This window comes from Aptenodytes patagonicus, chromosome 2, assembly GCF_965638725.1.
Source record: "Aptenodytes patagonicus chromosome 2, bAptPat1.pri.cur, whole genome shotgun sequence".
NCBI classification, from domain to species: domain Eukaryota; kingdom Metazoa; phylum Chordata; class Aves; order Sphenisciformes; family Spheniscidae; genus Aptenodytes; species Aptenodytes patagonicus.
In genome coordinates this window covers 150,647,319-150,667,454 of record NC_134950.1, presented here as the reverse complement: position 1 = coordinate 150,667,454, position 20,136 = coordinate 150,647,319, and the positions used below count along the sequence as shown (strand labels likewise).

Here is a 20,136-nt window from a genome sequence, read left to right as displayed (position 1 = left end):
CTATTTTAAAGCTGTATTCTTTAACCACACTTTGCCAACAACACCTGTTTAACTCTCTTAACTGGAAATATGTAAATACAGAGCCATCCAAATTCTGGATTAATCATCAAAACCCCGGACAAACTGTAAAGACCTACACAAATGGATTAAGAAAAGGGGAAAAAACTATAGTAACATCTATTACTAATGTTAACCTGATACCACCAAGACCCATTAGTCTAAGTACACTTGTCCACTGTTAATCTGTCTGGGTATCCAGGCCTTCTACTTTCTCAAGATGAGGAAATATTTTTCTGTTACCAATTACCTTGCCCACAATATGTGTTGGCATGCTCAAAGTTACCTGAAATATTGTTTAGGCAGTTATAATTTATGCATCAGTCTTTAATCTCTTCTAGAAACACCCAATTTATTTGGCAAATCACAGTTGGAATTGGATGAGGCTTCAAATATCTGAAACTGTACTTCTGATATGTATTTCCAGGAATAAGAAAGATCAATTGCCTGACACCATGTTAATTGAATATTTTGAAGAAACTGTTCTGAAATAAAGATTGCTTCAGACTTAAAATTCAGTGGGATCATTTACTGACTTCATTTATTTTTCTCCTTGATAGAAGTGCTTGTTTAAAGTATCTTTTTGTGATTTAAACCACTTCTTGTTATAACAATGTTTCTGCAGACTTAGGTTCATCTAAGTAGCTGGCTGCTGACGGACAAGAAACAGAATGCCTCCTTCCTCCCCACCTTTGACTTTTATTGTCAGTGTTGATTATTTATTTTAGTGCTTCTCCCTTGTGGCCAATTTACATTTCCCTTGCTGAGCTGCTGGTTCCTGCTGAGCTGGATAAGCTTTGGAAAAAAATAACTTTACTATCAGTACAAGGCAATGACAGTGAGATCAATGACAGTACCCCAAATGCCAGGACACTGCAGGAGTTTGAAAGAAGAGAAAAATGATACTTGTCCTCTTCTTTTTAATCATCATCTTCATGAAACACAATTCAGCTCAAACTTCTGGACAAAAACAAATTGATGACCATGTCAAGCCTTTTTCAAACTAAAAGCATAATTCCCTGCAAAATATATATCTATAATAAAAACAATGGGTCATATCCCAGAAGAAATCAGCAGAGCTGTGTGAGCTTCATCACCTGTCCAAGCCAGCTGAGGATCTGACTCTTTTTAAAAAAATTCTTCTTTCTTTTTTACTCTGTCTCCTACTTACTTCTCATTTTTTTTGAAGGCATACACTGCATCTGTGACATTAATGCAGAAACCTGGAAATGGTGCATGGAGAACAGGGCTGGCTATTAAATGCTGGCTCTTGTTTGTGAAGTGCTGCTATAAACGGAGATGTGTAACAGTGAGCCAGAAATGCCCATTAATTCCCTGAGCTCTGAAACAGCAAGAACTGTCTCCGTCTTTTTGACTGTTTTCTCCTTCTATGATGAGGAGGAGCAGAAGGTCAAAATCTGAGAAACTCTACTGCTAGATCTGCATGCCAGTGAATGTTTCCAGATACTGCAACATAATCCACTATACGGCTCAATTGTTAGAAAAATACCCATCAATTAGTGCTTTCTCAGACCATCCCAGCTAGGGCTAAGGATTTGGGAACCATCCTCAGTCCCTGCTAATAGTCTGCATGCCGTTGCCTTACTGTGGGGCTGACAGAGTTAAATGACAGGAATGCAGACCCTTCCGTGCTGGTTGGTCTCTACGCTAAAAAACAGTCCCAGGCTTATTTAATTTACTAGTAAAGACATAATTCAAGTTAAATTAGGAAGAGTTGAGGTGCATCCCCCAGGGTCTGATCACACACTATTATTTTATTTGCTGAAGATCTGCAGCTGCTCATTCCTTCCTCCGTCTCTTTCTCCCCAAGGTCACCTCCTGGCTCCATAGCACCAGTTCAACTCTCTGTGTGGCCATTTGAAAAAACAGAGTTGTGAAATTATCCAGCTTAAACATCTAAAATGAAGCAAACCAAACAACTAAAAAAGACATAGGTATGTGCATGTGTGTGTGTGACAGTACATGCTTGTTTCTAAGCAGCTGAATCAGCACAACAAAGCTCTGGAAAACCTCCAGGGAGGCTGGGAACATGAAGGCAAAGGCCATGACCTTTAAAATGGGATCTTAACTCAAAAGAACGATAACTTGTAACCACAAACACCCACACTTGTCTTCAGTGTGTGACATATTAACTACTATTAAGACATACACCATACACAGCCACTATTAAGAAATGCACAGGCTCTGAATTCACTCATATCCCTACAGCTTCAGAGCCTACACGTGTTAATAACTTGGATTTGGTTTTGTAGCTGTAAACTGAACACAAGAGAAAGGCTCTTTGCCTGAGGTTAAGATGGTCCCAACTTGCAATGTTAGTTTAGACTCCTTAAAATCCCCTACCCGCAGAAAACTGCCATAGAAGAATTTTATTCTGCTGTTGTCGAGCCTTACATAAGCACGTTTGGCAACAGTATCTCCGTGCCCAGCTGGAAAAAGACATCACAATGTCTGACTCCCTGCCTTCATATTGGCCAGCAATTCCTCTGCTGTCTTCTCAGCTGTGGCCAGATCACGTTGCCCTTGTTCCCCAAAGGCAGAGCACTGGGGTGACAGCTGAGTTAAGTTTCAAACAATAAAAGGACTTTGGACCAACATATAAATAAGAAAGGTAAGAAAGACACAAAAAAAGCATACACATGGAAAATTCTTGTGTCATGTGCAACCCTTCTGTCCACAGATAACTGGGTGCAAACAGACAAAAGACATCTGAGTAAAAGACAGTCTGCCTTATGCCTTGCTTTTCAATTTGCTAAATGTTCCCTGGACATTAATTGCTCTCAGTGCCAAAGTTCACACACAAATGCAAATCAATAAAGATTAAAAATATAAGAAAAAAAGAACATGAAGAGAAGGAAGGGAAGAAGCAAAATCTAAAATACTACTAAAGCTGCTATTTGGCCCGCAACTCAATGAAATTTGAGCAAATCCATCTGACTCAGCTGGGAATTTCTTTACTGCTATTTACATTCAGCTCCAGATATCTATACCACTTTTTCTACGATCTATATCATAGGCATGCAATCCACTACAATTGGGGCATCATGCTTGGCTTCTTGGCCACCAAACCTCAAATCCTGAACGCAAGTATACTACATAGGTTAGTGAATAAATTAATTACTTTTTAATTGTGGTGTAGCTAGTGTGTAGCTATGTGTTATAGCTAGATTTCCGACATAAGCTTCTGCTTTGTTGAAAAAGACAGGAAGAGCACTATTTGATGTTTGCTACTTTTCAAAAATCAGTGCAAATAAGTTCAAAGTATACTCAGGAGACACAAGATTCCTCAAGGTAAGAGTAGGTATGTAACTTGATTCAAAAGGGGAAATTATTGGCAATAAAATCAAATTCAAGGGAGAGAAAATACCACAGGGATAACCATAAATAAATAAAAGACCAAAGCATACAACATCTCTTCTGTCACTCTGCAAGCTAATCTTTAGCCAACATTTACCCTCAGCTTTTAGAAAGAGCCTGCATTCATTAGAACTTTGACTGGAACTCCCTTCACTTTAAAAGTTGATAATTCATTCTGTCTTTAGTTCACCAGAGAAGTGTCCAATTTAAACAATGAAACACATGTCGAATAGTGTGGGGGCTGGAAGAAACAGGAAAATGCATTTTGATTTGAATCTTCTACACACTTAACAAAAAGGGGAACTTTTTTTGAAAAAGTATTGAACTATTTGGATGGTATTCTTTTAAAATGATACTTTACCATGGGCAAATTGAATAGCATTGGTGTTCAAGACTTCTCAAGCTGTTTGTTCAAAATAGCTATTTTTGTTCCAGGTGGGGCTGCACATATGCATTGTGCTCAACAGCTATGAACAAAACCACTAGAGGATATGTTTTCTTCAGACTTTAGGGGTAAAAAAATCATAGAATAATGTTACTCCATTCTAAAACAATAGTTGCTTTTGGAATAAATGGCATTTTTCTTGGCTTTTGTGTATCGCTTATTTAAACCAACTAGTGCACTCAGGATATCATTTAATTGTGCTCAGAGGTGTCACAAGGGATTGCATTTATCAGTGCAAAGTTAAACAGTGCAGTCAAAGTGTGGGTGTATCCTTATCTGGGGGAGCTCACTGAGCAAAAGGAACTACATGACAAACATGAGGGGCATCACGAGTGGGACTTGGGATGAGCTACGTGAAAACCTGAGTGAGGTGGTAAGTGGATATTGGGTGATATCTGCAGAGAATGTAAGGGAGAAAGAGACTTAAAGCCTCAGATATGGGATCAGTCTATTATACTTTTCTTTATACAGTAACCAGTCATGACTATAAACCAAATCAACTCAAAATTCCTTACATAGCTCTTAAGCTAAAAACCCCAACAGAATCTGACTGAAAATGATGCTTTACCTACAAAATCATGACAGCATCCTAGAATCTTAGCTGTAAAAAGAAGTTTCTCTATTAGTTGTGTCATAGTTTTAAATGAATGCTATGTTTAATGTCAATATGATGCCTCTATAAAGTATGCCTCTATAAAGTAGCTTCTTTGAAAGTAAACACAAATGGGGCAGGTCCCTGTTCTTTATTTTGCCCAGCCTCAGATTTGTATTAATTACTGATGATAGATAAACTGATGCAGATCTTGATTTGGCTAGAAGACTTGATGACAGGCTACAGTGTACTAGTAATTTTTTTAGACAACTGCATGAAGGAGCTGCCTGTCCATCTGTCACATCTTGTTTTAACTGTGCAACTTGCTTTATTAATCGAGACTTATACAAAACAATATTATTTTCTGAAATATTTATGAGCTTGTTCTCATTTCATGACCAAGCCCATGGCAATCCTCTTGAGCTCTCTCCCCAGAACGGTAACATGAGATCCACATTTCATTCATTTCCCATAAGTAATGCAGCTCATCTGCTGTGGTATATGGGGTACCATGTTATCTGTAACAGCTTACTCAAATATTTTTCCATTGCACAAATACAATAAGGAATGCTTTTTTGTAACAGTGACCTATTTATACCAGTTATGCCTCATTATTTTTTTGTACTTCAGTTTCAAAATGCAAGTCTGAGAAGATACATTCTCCTCTGTATTGGAAACATGTACATACTATAGATCAGATGAATATAAGAATGATATATTCTACTCTTTATTTCTTGAATTGGTCAAACTATTTTTTTTCCTTTGGAGATTAAACAATTAAACTTCTTAAAAGCATTTTCATTTCCAGAATGGATTAACTTATTCTGTTCTTCTATGCTTATGATACCAACAATTTGGAATTTGTGGAAATGTTCTGAAATACAGAGTAATCCCTTTCTCCACCCCTTGTGGTTTTACCAATGCATCGGTGGTTTTACCACTCACAGGGAAAGGCCACCCCTTCATGGCTAGAATCTTTTATAATTCTTGCTAAATGGCTGATTCTCCACAAGTATCACAATTTTCCTGGTAACCAAAAGAGGATGTAGTTTATACCACATTTTGCAGAAATTTGATTTTGACTAATTTACTTCCTCCTGTCCTTATTCAATTACTTCTACTTCATTTTAAACAGAAAGATTATGTTTTTCTATTTTTTCTAAAAGCCTACACTGCTTGCTAAAAGTCTTTTTAGCTTTGACTGAATAGATTGATTAATGCCACCTAAAGATTAAGTTCAGTGGAATGGCTTTAACAAAACTGATTAAGGCACCACTGTTCACATGATGAGTATGATATCAATGAATGAAATAAATTAACATGCCATTACTACACTGAGAACAAAAATAAATAAATAAATGTGTGTTTTAATTTGGTATTCTTCTCTCCTCAAAAAATGGTGTTGCCATTTACTTAGCCTTTTCAGTCACATCATAAGAGATAAGAAACTTGTTCTTACTGGGGTGAAAGAATAGCAATTCAATCTGTGTGTGAAAAAAAGAAAGGGACAAATCCTTCTCTTTTGTACAAGGACTTCACTGGAGTATTGTTTGTCTACATCAGTAGAGAACTGGCTTGAAATGCCACATGGACATGAAAGCAAGCTATTGATTTTATTACGCGGATGCTGTTCCCCGATGGTTAACACAGTTACATCGTTTGAGCCTGGAATACTGATAAACAATTCATTTTGATTTCTGTCACTACTATTGCATCTAAGCAGTATACTTATTATAATATAATTTTAAAGATGAATCATTCTCTTCCTGTACATGTCTTGCTTCAATTCACAATGCTGTCACTATGAATGAATATCTATATCTTCCCAGTCCAGGCTTTTACCTAAGCAATCCCTAGGTATGTCCCTAGTGACACTTCCAGTGGTTCTGCATCTTCATTATTGCCCATTAGAAAGTGTCCAGGCTCTTAAAAGTAAGGGAGTACTGCAAGTGGGGGTTATGAACAATCAGCGTTTTCTTTCATGTTTAGCAACTATACGTATCATAAGGTAGAGGAACATTGCTGAGTTGAAAAAAGCACAAGTGTAGGTATTCATAGTTTTTTGTAGAATCAAACACCTATGGAAAATGATCCTTTCTCATATTGTCATGTACAGTGGATTTGAGCTGACTAAATGTCAGCATCTGCAATGTAGATGTCTGCACCTGAGGTAGCTATCTATATTTGAGGGAGGAAAATGTTAATTTATCTAATCCTAAAGGAGACGTCTCAAGTAGGTCAGATGAATCATGGTCTAAAAGAGTTTGTTTCTCTCTACACTAATAAAAAGAGCAAAGGGAGATTATATTAGATTTAGGTATTAAAATTAGGTGAAAAGAATCTTTCCCACGCTGAGGCAAAGTGTTAAAAGATTTCTACAAATGAATGAATGGAACAGCTAACACATATTTCCAGCTAAAAACTTACTTTGAGTCAGCTCTTCTGGAGAATTAATGAATGCAAATGTTTTATTTTTCTACAGGAAAATAATTGAAAAAAATATATGTCCCAAAATAAAATTCCAGTGCACATGACAGCTAATGGAAAAAAGCTATGGTGAGGACAATGAAGGATAGGTAAGGGAGTTGGAATGGTATCTGAGAGATATCTTTCAGATATATGTCCTGTGTAAAAACAAAAAAAAAGTAATAGCAATAGTAGTTAAAGAAGCAGCTGAGTGACAAACATGCTAAGAACAAAACAGCATCACCTGCTAGGTGAGGTGGGTCCACTTCTTCAAAGCTTACACTACGAACACAAGAATACTTTCTAGGTTTAGTTAAGAAAGTTCTATTCTGGAGACCCCAATTATACTAGCCAAGTGACAAGACTAGTCACACAACATGTTATTTTTGTCTTACCTCTATAAAGAAGAGACTAGCTGCTGACGTTGGATGATGATACATATAGACGGTCACGAGGATGGCTGCAGCCACAATGAGGACCAGGACTAGAATGCCGACAATTAAGCCGGCGTGAAGTGTTCCACCTTTCTTCTCTGCTGCACTGTCATCTGTGGAAGCTGCACAAATGGCACACTTATTAGCACAGTAACTTATGTCTTATCCATTCCATTTCACAGCTAGCAATTGAGCATTTGCTTTTTCTGTGTTACATGCTCCTCGTTTTCCACAGCCCAAGTTGGAAAAAGATGTTAGATGTCTCTTTCCCACAACTGAATACTCTCATAATCTTAATGAATTTCCAAAATGTTTTACTAATGTTTTACTAATTCTAACTCAATAAAAAAAATTAATATCCTTTCTTTTGAATGCAATCTGGACATTCTGAAGTTCTGAATTACCTTCATAATGAATTTTGCTTTGATTTTCTCATAAAACTATTGCAGTTGCCCTACAGACAAAAAGTACTAATTGAATACATTCTGAATGTTGTATTTTTGTTTTTAAAGCTTCAAGTTGAGACATGCCACAGACCCTTGTGAGGTCTATATAATAAACACATTCTGAAAGCATGATTCATTAGCTTGGAGAGGGGTTTTGAATCACCCTGTGCAACTGAATCAGACAGCCAAAAGTGTAACAGATGGATGTTAAATGACCCTGCAATATTCTAATCTTGGTCTGAATGGAACACTCATCATACCAAAGTATTACAGAAGACAATCCGTTTACTAAACTTGATACCGAGAGGCCGCTCATGCTATGCTCCCGTCAGGAGAAAAGAGGGCTGTCTCTGTCACTTAGCAGTGCTTCCAAATAAGTGACTGGAAGTCTTTTAACAACACTGTAACCTTTGTTGAAAAAGTCTCTCAATAAATTAGCCAACATCTGTAGAACTGGTTGTGCTTGGGTATGATTTCTAATTTGGACAACCTGGAGTATCACAGCAAGTACAAACATGGTGATAAGCACTGATTCTTCAGCACCCTCTTGCACAGAAGGAGAAGTGCTGTTCTACCCACCACTGGAGGCAATTCAGAAGCCCTAGGTTTAAGAAATACCAGCAGAACACCGGTCATTTGGCTTCCCAAACTTATATCATTCTCCTAATATTCCCACTGCTTTCTGCCTTTCTGGCAACCCTTCAAATCACCTCCATGCCTTACTCCATACAAAACCTGGCTGTGGTCTCGCTTACAAGCAATTTTCTTTCAATTCCACTTTTAAATTTCCTCTCACCATGCTTGTTTGCCAAGCTGACTATAATGAAAATTGTTGATTTCTGCAGTCACCCTTTTTGTTCTGCCATACCCCTGAACTATTTGTTTTGTTGTCTTAGAGTGTCATGGTCTGTGAGGTCAGGGACTGTCCCTTTTATTCGTTCTTGGAAAACAGTTATTGAGTTAAGGGTACCACTTCAAAGAAGTTACTGTTATTGTTATTAATAGTAACAACAACAACAACAATAACAACAGTAACAATAACTGTACATGGTCTTTTACCATTCATCAGATTGTGACTAGAGCACTCTACGCTAATATTAAAAAAGAGAACTGGAAAATAATAAAAGAAGGGTGTATTGCTCTAGGTCCTTATACAGTGTTAAATGGCTTGTATGAGGGGCAGTAAGAGAAAATAGGAATAGTTAACCTCAGTGTAACAGCTCATCCACGTGTGGCAGCACTTTTTCTCACCAGACCAAGGAAGGCTGCATGGCCCAGCAGATTGCACGGCACCATTGTGCCAACAGGGAGAAAAGGAAAATGAAGATGTATTATCTTAGCCAAGAGCTATTTCTAACTATAACATGGAAGTGAATCTATGGGAGAGTGAAGTGATTCATGTAAATCCCCCCTGCTTTTGTCCATATTTCCTCAATCTTGAGTCAGGACAGCTGAAACTCCGCAGCGTTGCTCTGCTTTTTCCCATGAAGTCAGTAAGACAGCTTGTGGAGTAAGGAGCTGAGTAACAGAACCAGAGGATAAAGAAAAAGAACCCAATAATTTGAGAGGCTAAACTAGGACATGGGAGGCATTAATGAATGTAATAAAAAATTGCAAGCATGGACCCCCACTCAGGTACTGCCTAATCCTGAAGGTATGCTTCTTTTTACTTAAATGTTCATGAGTACCTGTTCACAGAGGAACTTCAGTTTTAATTTTGCTGATTGTGGACATCAAGTTTGAGCTTAGGCATGAACAGGATCCAAGAAACAGGCCTCTCCCTGCCTAAATCCTACAAAGGGATTTACTTAGCTTTCTTAAAGCTTAGCTCACACAGATGTATAGGAACTTTTAAAAAAGAAAAGCAGTGTCAGCCCTATTTTATTTTTTCTTTTTTTTTTTAACACTGTACATACAGTGAAAATTTCCAGGCCATCCTTTACATTACAGTGAAAGAAAGGAGATATTGCCTAGGATGTGGAAGATCTATTTGCAAATGTATTCCCACCTAAAGGGCACTTAAACACTTCCTGGTAGTTGTAGCACTATGTAGCAAAGGATGCAAGATTTATGGTGGAGACAGGAAAGAAAGGTGACCCTAAAAATGGTTCCTCTAACTTTCAGATAGCAGAGTCTTTTACTTGACATAACCGTTAATAACTGATTAAATAGCTATTCACTTTCAGCAGAGAATAGATGAATGTATACAAGCTCCAGTTTTAATTTCTGTTCATGCACTGTAACAATATTTAGTACTTGCGCATATATTTCAAATCGCCAAGCCAATGCAAATTAAGCAATTGAAAGGCCATCAGGAAAGGCCTGCTTTATTGCACATGCTCTGGGTTGGGCTATTAATTCCCAGTGACAAGCAGTTAGTTGTGTGAGTCACCCTACTGAGAAGTAACTGCTCCCCAGAAGGAGCAGGGGATTCATAGTTTGTCTGTCTCATAATTGTCTTTTTGACAGCTTCATACTCTTCGACTCTTTCCTTCAATGCAACATCAGTGCATCATAAACTACTTTATCACTTGTACCCATTTTCAGGCCAATTTGCACTAAATGAGTAATTTGTACTATGTTATGGTTGAAGGCAGAATATCATATTCTGCATATTAAAAAATGCTGGACTTCAGCAAAGGTCCTAACCACTCTGTAAAGGCCATCAAATTAATCCCCTTTGATTTGATATTTTCTCAGTGTTTAGCATCCAGCTTTGCAAACAAGAATGCTGTCTCTTCCAAATAATACAGGTGACAACTGCCTGCCCAGCTTTCTACTGGTCTAGGGTGGAGCACTGCATGGACATCAGTGCAGTGATCAGAATGCCAAACGCAGAAAATAATGGAATACAAGAAATGCTTTCTTAAATGACAAGTGTGAGTAACTTGTAATTTCCATAATCAAAATTCAGTTCATTGACTCCAGGGCTCAAATACTCATGAGAAATTGATTTCACTGTCTTTGCAGAGACATTAAACAGTGTTGTCAACTTTGAAAATACTCTCTGCTGCGAAATCAACTGACGGTTCTTTTAAAAAGCCACAAAGGGAACTAGATGAAAAAATGGACACTGAAACTTTTTCAGGTGCAGAAATCTTATTAAGATTATCACAGCACATCTGCTGTTCCAGACAAGGCTAAACCCATGGGAGGATATTTGTCTTATGACCAAACCTTTCCCAAAAGGAACTTTCCAGTGGAACTTCCCCCAAACTTTCCTTTTCTTGTGCTCAAAAACCCAGCTGTTACATACAATATGCTCTATTTATAACTCTTCCTCAAATTCGTACATTTATAAACCTTTTAAGCAGAAGGAGCATGTTAACATCTGCAAGGTTAGTCTGCTTCTCATTAGGTGCTGAATGACAGCACAGAAACAGCAAGTAACTTTTCTTCCCAAATACAAAGGCACACAATACAAACATGAAATAACTGTTCTCCTGCCAGAATGCTGTTTAAAAAGTAAAAGTTAAAACACAATAAAAATGTTCTCACTGTTTGCATGATAAACACACAAAGACTATATAATCTTTGATTTTATATTATTATATTATGTCTCTAGTTAGAGTTGGGTTAGCTTCTTTTGGTGCAGGAAAAACAAAAAACTCAAGGATTTATCATGAATGAAAATCTTGTCCTGGTTCATGGGGACTGTGTGACTTTAACAGGAACAAAGGTATGTACAGACTGGGACTGATATTTACAGTGTTTGTAATGGATACTTTCTCAATATCGTTTGTCTCACTATTTATTACATATTAACCACTGAGGCCTGCAAAACAATGAAATACAATGTATTTTATTATCTAAATTTAAGGTTTACACAAAATGTCTATTGTGATAGTTTTATGTATGAGAAAACAAAATTGTGGTACATACTTGTACACCTCTCATGATGTGAGATAGAAAAGAGTTTACTTACCAGAAATTAATATCTCTGTGTGTGAGAGCAGAGATACAAAAAAGTTTTATGGTAAAATAGAGGAAAAACAGGTGAAATTCTGTTACCTCCTGGCTAGAAGCTTTCCTTTATATAAAGTGACATGGAACCAAGGGCAAATGACCGACAAAAAGTAGAATTTCCTTGTGTGGACTTGGAAAATAAAGCTTTGCTTTTTCCCTCCAAGAGCCATGTCATTCCTTTTTACTCTTGCATTTTGATCAGATGGTAAAAAGCTCCAATTCAAACTCACTTATATGCATGTGCATCTTTAAGGGATAAAATGCAATACCATATTTAACCCTCCTGACTGACACAGGTATACTAGCAAAGCCAGGGACATAGTTGACCTAAATAGCAGCAATCAGCCTAAAGATGATAACTCAGTACTGAGCTTTGTGCTTTTCTCTCCTCTTTATACCAGATGAATGAATTTTCATGGCAAACCCCGGAATTTGTCACAAAGAGATAGAGAATGAACCCTGCAATTTCTCCTCATATAGGAATGCTTTGTGACAAAATGAGTGTTTGCTGTTAGGTCATGTGGCAGCAATTAGATGAATACTTAATGGTCATCAAAACCCATGATTTTTTAGCTGGTTGGTCAGATGAATATGAAACTGTACTTGGCACTGGTGAGGCCGCACCTTGAATACTGTGTTCAGTTTTGGGCCCCTCACTACAAGAAGGACGTTGAGGTGCTGGAGCGCATCCAAAGAAGAGCAACGAGACTGGTGAGGGGTCTGGAGAACAAGTCTGATGAGGAACGGCTGAGGGAGCTGCGGTTGTTTAGTCTGGAGAAAAAGAGGCTGAGGGGAGACCTTATCACGCTCCACAACTACCTGAAAGGAGGTTGTAGTGAGGTGGGTGTCAGTCTCTTCTCCCAAGTAACTAGTGATAGGACGAGAGGAAACGGCCTCAAGTTGCGCCAGGGAAGGTTTAGACTGGGTATTAGGAAAAATTTCTTCACTGAAAGGGTTATCAAGCATTGGAACAGGCTGCCCAGGGAAGCAGTTGAGTCACCATCGCTGGAGGTATTTAAAAGACATGTAGATGTGGTGCTTAGGGACACGGTTTAGTGGTGGTCGTGGCAGTGTTAGGTTAACGGTTGGACTCGATGATCTTAAAGGTCTTTTCCAACCTAAATGATTCGATGATTCTATGATTTTATCACATGGGTATGAGAGCATCTATGCAGCACTATTGGTACAGAAATGCTGGTTTATTAAGTTGACAGTGTTTCTGGCATGGTTTATGGCAAAATGGGTCTGGATACAAGTGCATGAAAACAGCTCCTACAGATGAAGCAGACTGGAAAAACATATAGGTTCAGGTATAACCACATCTACAGTAGAGACTTATGTACTCTTTTATTACTTATGAGTATGCAATACATAGATTAAACATTACAGAAACAGAATGTGTGATAATATTTTCAGAGCCTCCATGCAAGCATGCCATTTTTTAATAGTTTAGTTGTTAACTGCATAACTTCCCTTGCATTCCTTAATGTACACATTATGTGATGACTATTTCGGTACTGGCCATGATTTTGAAACTGTAGCCTGTCCAGCTTTATAAAAATACATTTATTGATTAAAGTAGATTGTGCCATACTATTATTAGTAATGCAGGATGAGTATCTCATTGTTCTTACATAAAAACCTACTTCAAATACTAGCTTAGGAAAGTAAGACATACTTATACATTATTGTTATTATAATTATATATTATTATATTCTAATATAAACATTGAACATGATAGTTCATATTTGCAAAGAGCTTACAAACAAATTGTCAATACCTGCCCACAAAATCTAAAATTAGGTGGAATTAAGTAGAGATAAAGAGTAGACCTCTAATGGAAAAGTCACATTTTATTCACAGTCATTTTTTTGATTGGAACTATGTAAAAACTGTTGTGATAGTATGTCAAAGGGGAGCTTCTTTGCATCATTATTTCAATTGTAAAATTATTATAGAATCACAGAAATTTGACGATCCTTAAAGAAGGTAGCATTTAGGTCACTTAAAACTTGCTGTGACAACACAATACAATTTTTTTTATATTGTTCATGGGGATGCCATTCTCCATCAGAGACTGTAAGTTTTGTAATTCACTCTGTATAAAATATCTCAGTCTGAAGTCCTGAGCTTTGGGGGAAAATGAGATATACTGAAAGGTGATTTTTTAGCTGCCCATTTCTACTTGTTGATTGGGTGCTGGGAACTACTTTTGCCAGTTACATACATTTGATACATAAACAAAGGCATGTACTGCATGCTATTTGATGTATCAGAAATCTATGATAATATAAACCCAGCTTTTCAAAAGTGATCTAAGCAAGTAATCAAGCAATTTTCATCCCTCTCCAAGGTTTATTTCAGGGTAATAAAACTGTCTGCCAGTGACAGTGCTGGAACATTCTGACTTTGGGAATATCAGCCGAATCTGGCAGGTCAAACCTGTCTCTCCTCATTACTATCCGTTATCTGTCTGATATACTACTCTACCTATGTTAATTTCATTCGACCATCCTTACACCTACAACTGTTCTTCTTCCATACCCATCCTTGGACTATTACTGGTCTGGTTCCTCTCTTCCAGGAGCTCCAGGGTGTCTAATAACTATTTCACAGAATCATAGAATCATTTAGGTTGGAAAAGACCTTTAAGATCATCGAGTCCAACCGTTAACCTAACACTGCCACGACCACCACTAAACCGTGTCCCTAAGCACCACATCTACATGTCTTTTAAATACCTCCAGCGATGGTGACTCAACTGCTTCCCTGGGCAGCCTGTTCCAATGCTTGATAACCCTTTCGGTGAAGAAATTTTTCCTAATATCCAATCTAAACCTTCCCTGGCGCAACTTGAGGCCGTTTCCTCTCGTCCTATCGCTTGTTACTTGGGAGAAGACAGCAACACCCACCTCGCTACAATCTCCTTTCAGGTAGTTGTGGAGCGTGATAAGGTCTCCCCTCAGCCTCTTTTTCTCCAGACTAGACAACCGCAGCTCCCTCAGCCGTTCCTCATCAGACTTGTTCTCCAGACCCTTCACCAGCTTCATTGCTCTTCTTTAGACATTAATGAGAGACGTGTTTCCACGTAAGAGATGTCTACAAGCCATTTGGCAACACCTCCTCTCCATGTGTTTGCTCTCCTCTTTGGGCAGCCAAAGAGCAGAAACCCTGTCTTGCTGCACGGTCTGGGACTAACCTGCACCTACAGATCTAAGTTCACTCCACCAGCCCTCCACCCTATTACGTATGTCATTTCTAGCCTGGAAGCTGTATCACCCTATTTGCATGACCGTGGCTTTAAGTTAATATGCTCCTGCAGAGAGGGAGGACATAATGTTTAGGACAGCTGAGCCCACAGGGTTGCAGCCTACAGTGAACTCAGCAGAGCCACTGGATTTTTCCCCTCTTTTGGGCCTCCGTTTACATCTGGAATGTGAGTCTACCAGGAGACTGCTTGTTTTATGGGGCAGGTATACGGTTCTCCAAACTTAAGCTTTTTTCCTGTACATAATGCAGATTCCTGAACAGATGATTAATGACCTACATACGGTGACTGTGGGAGGGAATAAGGGAATGTACAGTTGGAAGGATTCTCCAGAGGCTCAGAGGAATCTCAATAAAAATGCTCTCTCTACCTCTTTTAGGAACAGCCTGCTCTGGACTTAGCTTCTTCATGGTAATGGAGTGTGATTTTCTTCCTTTAGTGGGTTCATTCCCTTAGCATTTGTTAACATTTTGAGGTTAAGCCATTGCTACACTTTACTTGGTTTCATGATGATTTATAAAGTTATGGCTCAGCTAATGCTTTAAAAATTGGTTTCCAATTGCATATAAGGAATGAAAGGTAGTCTTTGAGTGAGAATATTACAAACTGCAACCCACAAATTCTGAATTCAATATCTGGCTTTGCTATCAATTTTCTGTAGGACCCAAGGCAACTCAGTAAGTCTCTCCAAGACTGATCAACTGCTTAGTGCAGCAAATCCCTCTGTTTATAGGATGACAGCACTCCAAATGTGTTAGCTAAGGACTTTCATTCTTCTCTAAAATATCACCTAAAACTACAACAGTTGTGTGGTGTGTTGACCCTGGCTGGACACCAGGTGCCCGCCAAAGCCACTCTATCACTCCCCCTACTCAGCTGGACAGGGGAGAGAAAATATAATGAACGGCTTGTGGGTCGAGATAAGGACAAGGAGATCACTCACCAATTACCATCATGGGCAAAACAGACTCGACTTGGGAAAATTAGTTTAATTTATTACCAAATCAGAGTAGGATAATGAGAAATAAAACCAAATCTTAAAAACACCTTCCCTCCACCCCTCCCTTCTTCCCGGGCTCAACTTCACTCCCAATTTTCTCTACCTCCTCCCCTCCAGCGGTGCAGGGGGACGGGGAATGGGGGTTGCGGTCAGTTCATCACACGTTGTTTCTGCCGCTCCTTCCTCCTCAGGGGGAGGATTCCTCACACTCTTCTCCTGCTCCAGCATGGGGTCACTCCCACGGGAGACAGCCCTCCACGAACTTCTCCAATATGAGACCTTCCCAGGGGCTACAGTTCTTCATGAACTGCTCCAGCATGGGTCCTTTCCACGGGGTGCAGTCCTTCAGGAACAGGCTGCTCCAGTGTGGGTCCCCCATGGGGTCACAAGTCCTGCCAGCAAACCTGCTCCAGTGTGGGCTTCCCATGGGGTCACAGCTTCCTTCGGGAATCTACCTGCTCCAGCATGGGGTCCTCCACAGGCTGCAGGTGGATATCTGCTCCACCATTAACCTCCATGGGCTGCAGGGGACAGCCTGCCTCACCATGGTCTTCACCATGGGCTGCAGGGGAATCTCTGCTCTGGCGCCTGGAGCACCTCCTCCCCCTCCTTCTTCACTGACCTTGGTGTCTGCAGAATTGTTTCTCTCACATATTCTCAAGCCTCTCTTCTCTGGCTTCAGTTGCTTAGTTTCCCCCCTCCCTTCTTAAACATGTTATCCCAGAGGTGCTAGCACCGTTGCTGATGGGCTCAGCCTTGGCCGGCGGCAGGTCCGTCTTGGAGCCAGCCGGCATTGGCTCTATCGGACATGGGGGAAGCTTCTAGCAGCTTCTCACAGAAGCCACCCCTGTAGCCACCCCCCACCAAAACCTTGCCACGCAAACCCAATACAAGTTGTCATCAGTATTAATTTTAGTTTGAGTCGCTTGAGGCCATTTAAGCCATTACAATACTTAGTAGCATCAAGCAATGGTCATCACAAAGCTCAATATTGTACCACGCCATTTGGCCTGGCAAGACAGCTGACTGTTGCTAAATCCAGAAGAGCAGAAAACTACCAGATTACAAGAATTTCAGTTCAGTCAGCCCATTGACTCCTCTTAACCCTACTGAAAGCAAACACAAGGCCATCAGGTCAAGCAGGTTGTTCCTCTGTAAAGCTGTGTCTAATGCTTCCACAGTTCCTTACCCCCACACCTCCCCCACCTTGTGGAGACAGAACAACTTCAGGTACTTCAGCTTCAATGCAAAATGTACAACTATATTGGTCTTCTTTCACTTGACCTCCATTTTCCCCATCCTTCAGTGACCCACGCACACTGATGTCAAAGATGAGTGAGCAATGTAGAGGAGACTGCAGGAGGCTACTGACTGCAACTACTGGGTTAACTCCATGTAGAATAGGTAGTTAAAAAGGCAGAAGATCACAGGAGCTTTGTGTGCCCTAGCTGTCATACTGCCACAGCACTGTGACAGCAACAGGAACAGATGATGAGATAAAACATTAAGTAACGCAGCCTTGTCTTAAAAGTTTATCCAGTCTATTACATTTAGTCCTCCATAAGATCTCCATTTAGATCTACATGTGGTTTCCATATTAAGCCTTTGAGCTGATATAAAGTCCACAAATTGTACATGTTTAACAAAATCAGTTAAATGTGTGCCTTTACAGCAAAGTCATGACAACTGTAAGAGCGGATACTGTATATCATTTTATATCTGGCTTAGAAAACCAAAGACAAACTAAACTGGTATAATTCAGACTTCAATATAAGTCGAAGTGTCTACACATTGTAGTTCTGGTTTAGCTAAACTGTTTTAACATCATGCTTCTTTAACCTAATGTGGTATATAATGCCTAATATGATGTAAAAATGCCCTTTTTTGCTAGAGGCAGAAAGTGAAATTTGCTTTCTAGGGGATACATTCCAGTGCCACTACTTTGGAAAAACCTCTGCCATTATTTGAGTGACTTTCTGCAGACTGGATTTGTGTTTTTTACATATTCTGTGATGATAGCTGTAATAAGATGATCACAGCAAAATTGGGATGTAGTGGAGATGCAAGAAATTCTGGAAAAGATACAAATGTCTTGTTCTAAGTAACATTTAAGTACAATCCAAAGTACCATGAAACAAACAGAAAATAACACAATTTATTAATGCTACCAATTTAAATGTCCTAAGAATAAAGATTACTAATCCGTGATTCTATTTTTTACCTAGAATGGATGAGTTCAGAACTTTTCATTTGTATTGGCTTTAAAAAACACACATGTAGCCCACTGGCCATTGCGTATAACATGTAGAATACGTTTCTTCCTGTGTCTGATGCACAAGGAAGATGGGAATATTCATATCAGAGGCTGTTGCTTTTCCAAGTTTATGTTCTTGGCTTTGCAAGGCTCTGTTTCAATAAGATATCTGCCAGCAGGCGCTGACGTAGTATCATACTGAACACCAGCAAGTCTGTATATGCTTTCCTTAAGTCACAAGATTTCCTGAGAAGGAAGAACTTGAATGACACTGGGGACATCATTCCATGTTTCTTACAGCAACATACACTTTTTCCTAAGTATAATGCTTTCCTATTCTGGGTGCTACAGCTGAACTTGCAGAAAGCAGTGAGCAGCATTTAGCAAATTGCTTGGGGTCTAAAGTGCAACTTTGATCATGCTTTGATCATACTGAAGAAAACAAGAGAGATCTCTAATGTATCTTAAGACCTGTCTCTAACTAGTGCTGAAAATAGACTGCTGAGAAATGATAGAGGAGGAACAGCTTGGAAATGTTCAGGGAGAAACAGAGAATAAAATGTGGAGATGCTTCAGCATTTCTTAGCTTGTAATCTACAGAGTGAAATACAATATATGGGAAGACTCGCTGACTTATTTGAGTTAATTTTATTTGTTCCCTTTGGAATTTTCCCCCTACCTAAATGCAAGAAAAAGGGTAAAAAATCCCATGAAATCTGTTTACAAGGCTCTTCCTGGTTTATTTGATAATCAAGGTGGCTAATTGTTCTTCTTGAATCTACCTTTCTTCATATTCTTATCCTATTAACACATTTCTAACCATCACCACCTATTTTGCTTATCTCTGTGTGCTGATGCTTTTCTCTACGTTTCTTCTATTTCCATGACTACTGAAACCATTCCAAAGCTGCTCCTTGATAAGAATTTTTTTATACAAGCACAGCATATAGTACAGCATAGATAAAGTAAACTTTATGACAAGTTTTCTCCAAGGAAATCCTTGCTTGCCTAAAACTGTATGAACCCTGCAATTTTAGGGGAACATCAGCAGTTTCGGGTAAGTGGAACATACAGAAGTAAACATATAATTACATGATCCATAACCTAATCCCAACAGGATTTTTGCAATAATGGTAAACCCCTTAAATCCTCCCTTTTTCATGAGAGAAGAATGGAAGAAGAGGTCTGAATCTTGGCCTGCCAGGTTTCTGGACAGGAATGGAAACAGAACACGTTAGCTAAGACACCCTGAAGAGAGTTAACGTAAGGAAACCTTGGGTACCTACAGGTAAGATATCCACTCTTAGCATGTCATTTAGATTTTTCTCTGTAGCTGATAGAGCTAGGCACCTCTGTATAGTAACTTATCCCACTGGGTACTTCTTTTAGGATGACATGAATGACTTCTTCTTGCCTATTGCTTGCCACTGGCTATGAGAAAGGTCTGAAAGAAGAGCTTGTGGCTTTCTGGCTAACACCAGATGAGATGAAGCCTCTGGAAGGTCATTTCCTGTGGCTAGGCCAAGATCTGATGATAAAACAAAGCCATATCTTGTGGATCATATCCCATACAAGGTCCACTTTAAAACATTTTTAAACCACCATGAAGATTAAGTTTAACATTGTTTAATTTAATGTTTTTTTACTTTAAAATTGGAGAGGACTCAGTTAATCTGTAGTGACTTGTTAACCTGAGTTAGCTATTTTGGACTATGTGGTCTTAATAATTTTTTGCTATGCCAAAAATATTTGTTTTCCCTAAAAAGTTGGCTTGTCTCTTTGTTGAAATATGTCTCATTTTCTGGATCATTTAGAAACTTAACATATTA

At 39.0% G+C, this 20,136-nt stretch overlaps 1 protein-coding gene across 1 annotated transcript in view; it reads right to left on the bottom strand.

Moving 5' to 3' along the window:
- PLXDC2 (plexin domain containing 2) overlaps positions 1-20,136 on the bottom strand; it is a 288,625-nt gene that overhangs the window by 6,769 nt on the left and 261,720 nt on the right. The window contains exon 13 of the mRNA XM_076331665.1: positions 7,334-7,494. Within this exon, the coding sequence (XP_076187780.1) occupies positions 7,334-7,494 (161 nt within the window). The remainder of the gene's footprint in view (positions 1-7,333; positions 7,495-20,136) is intronic.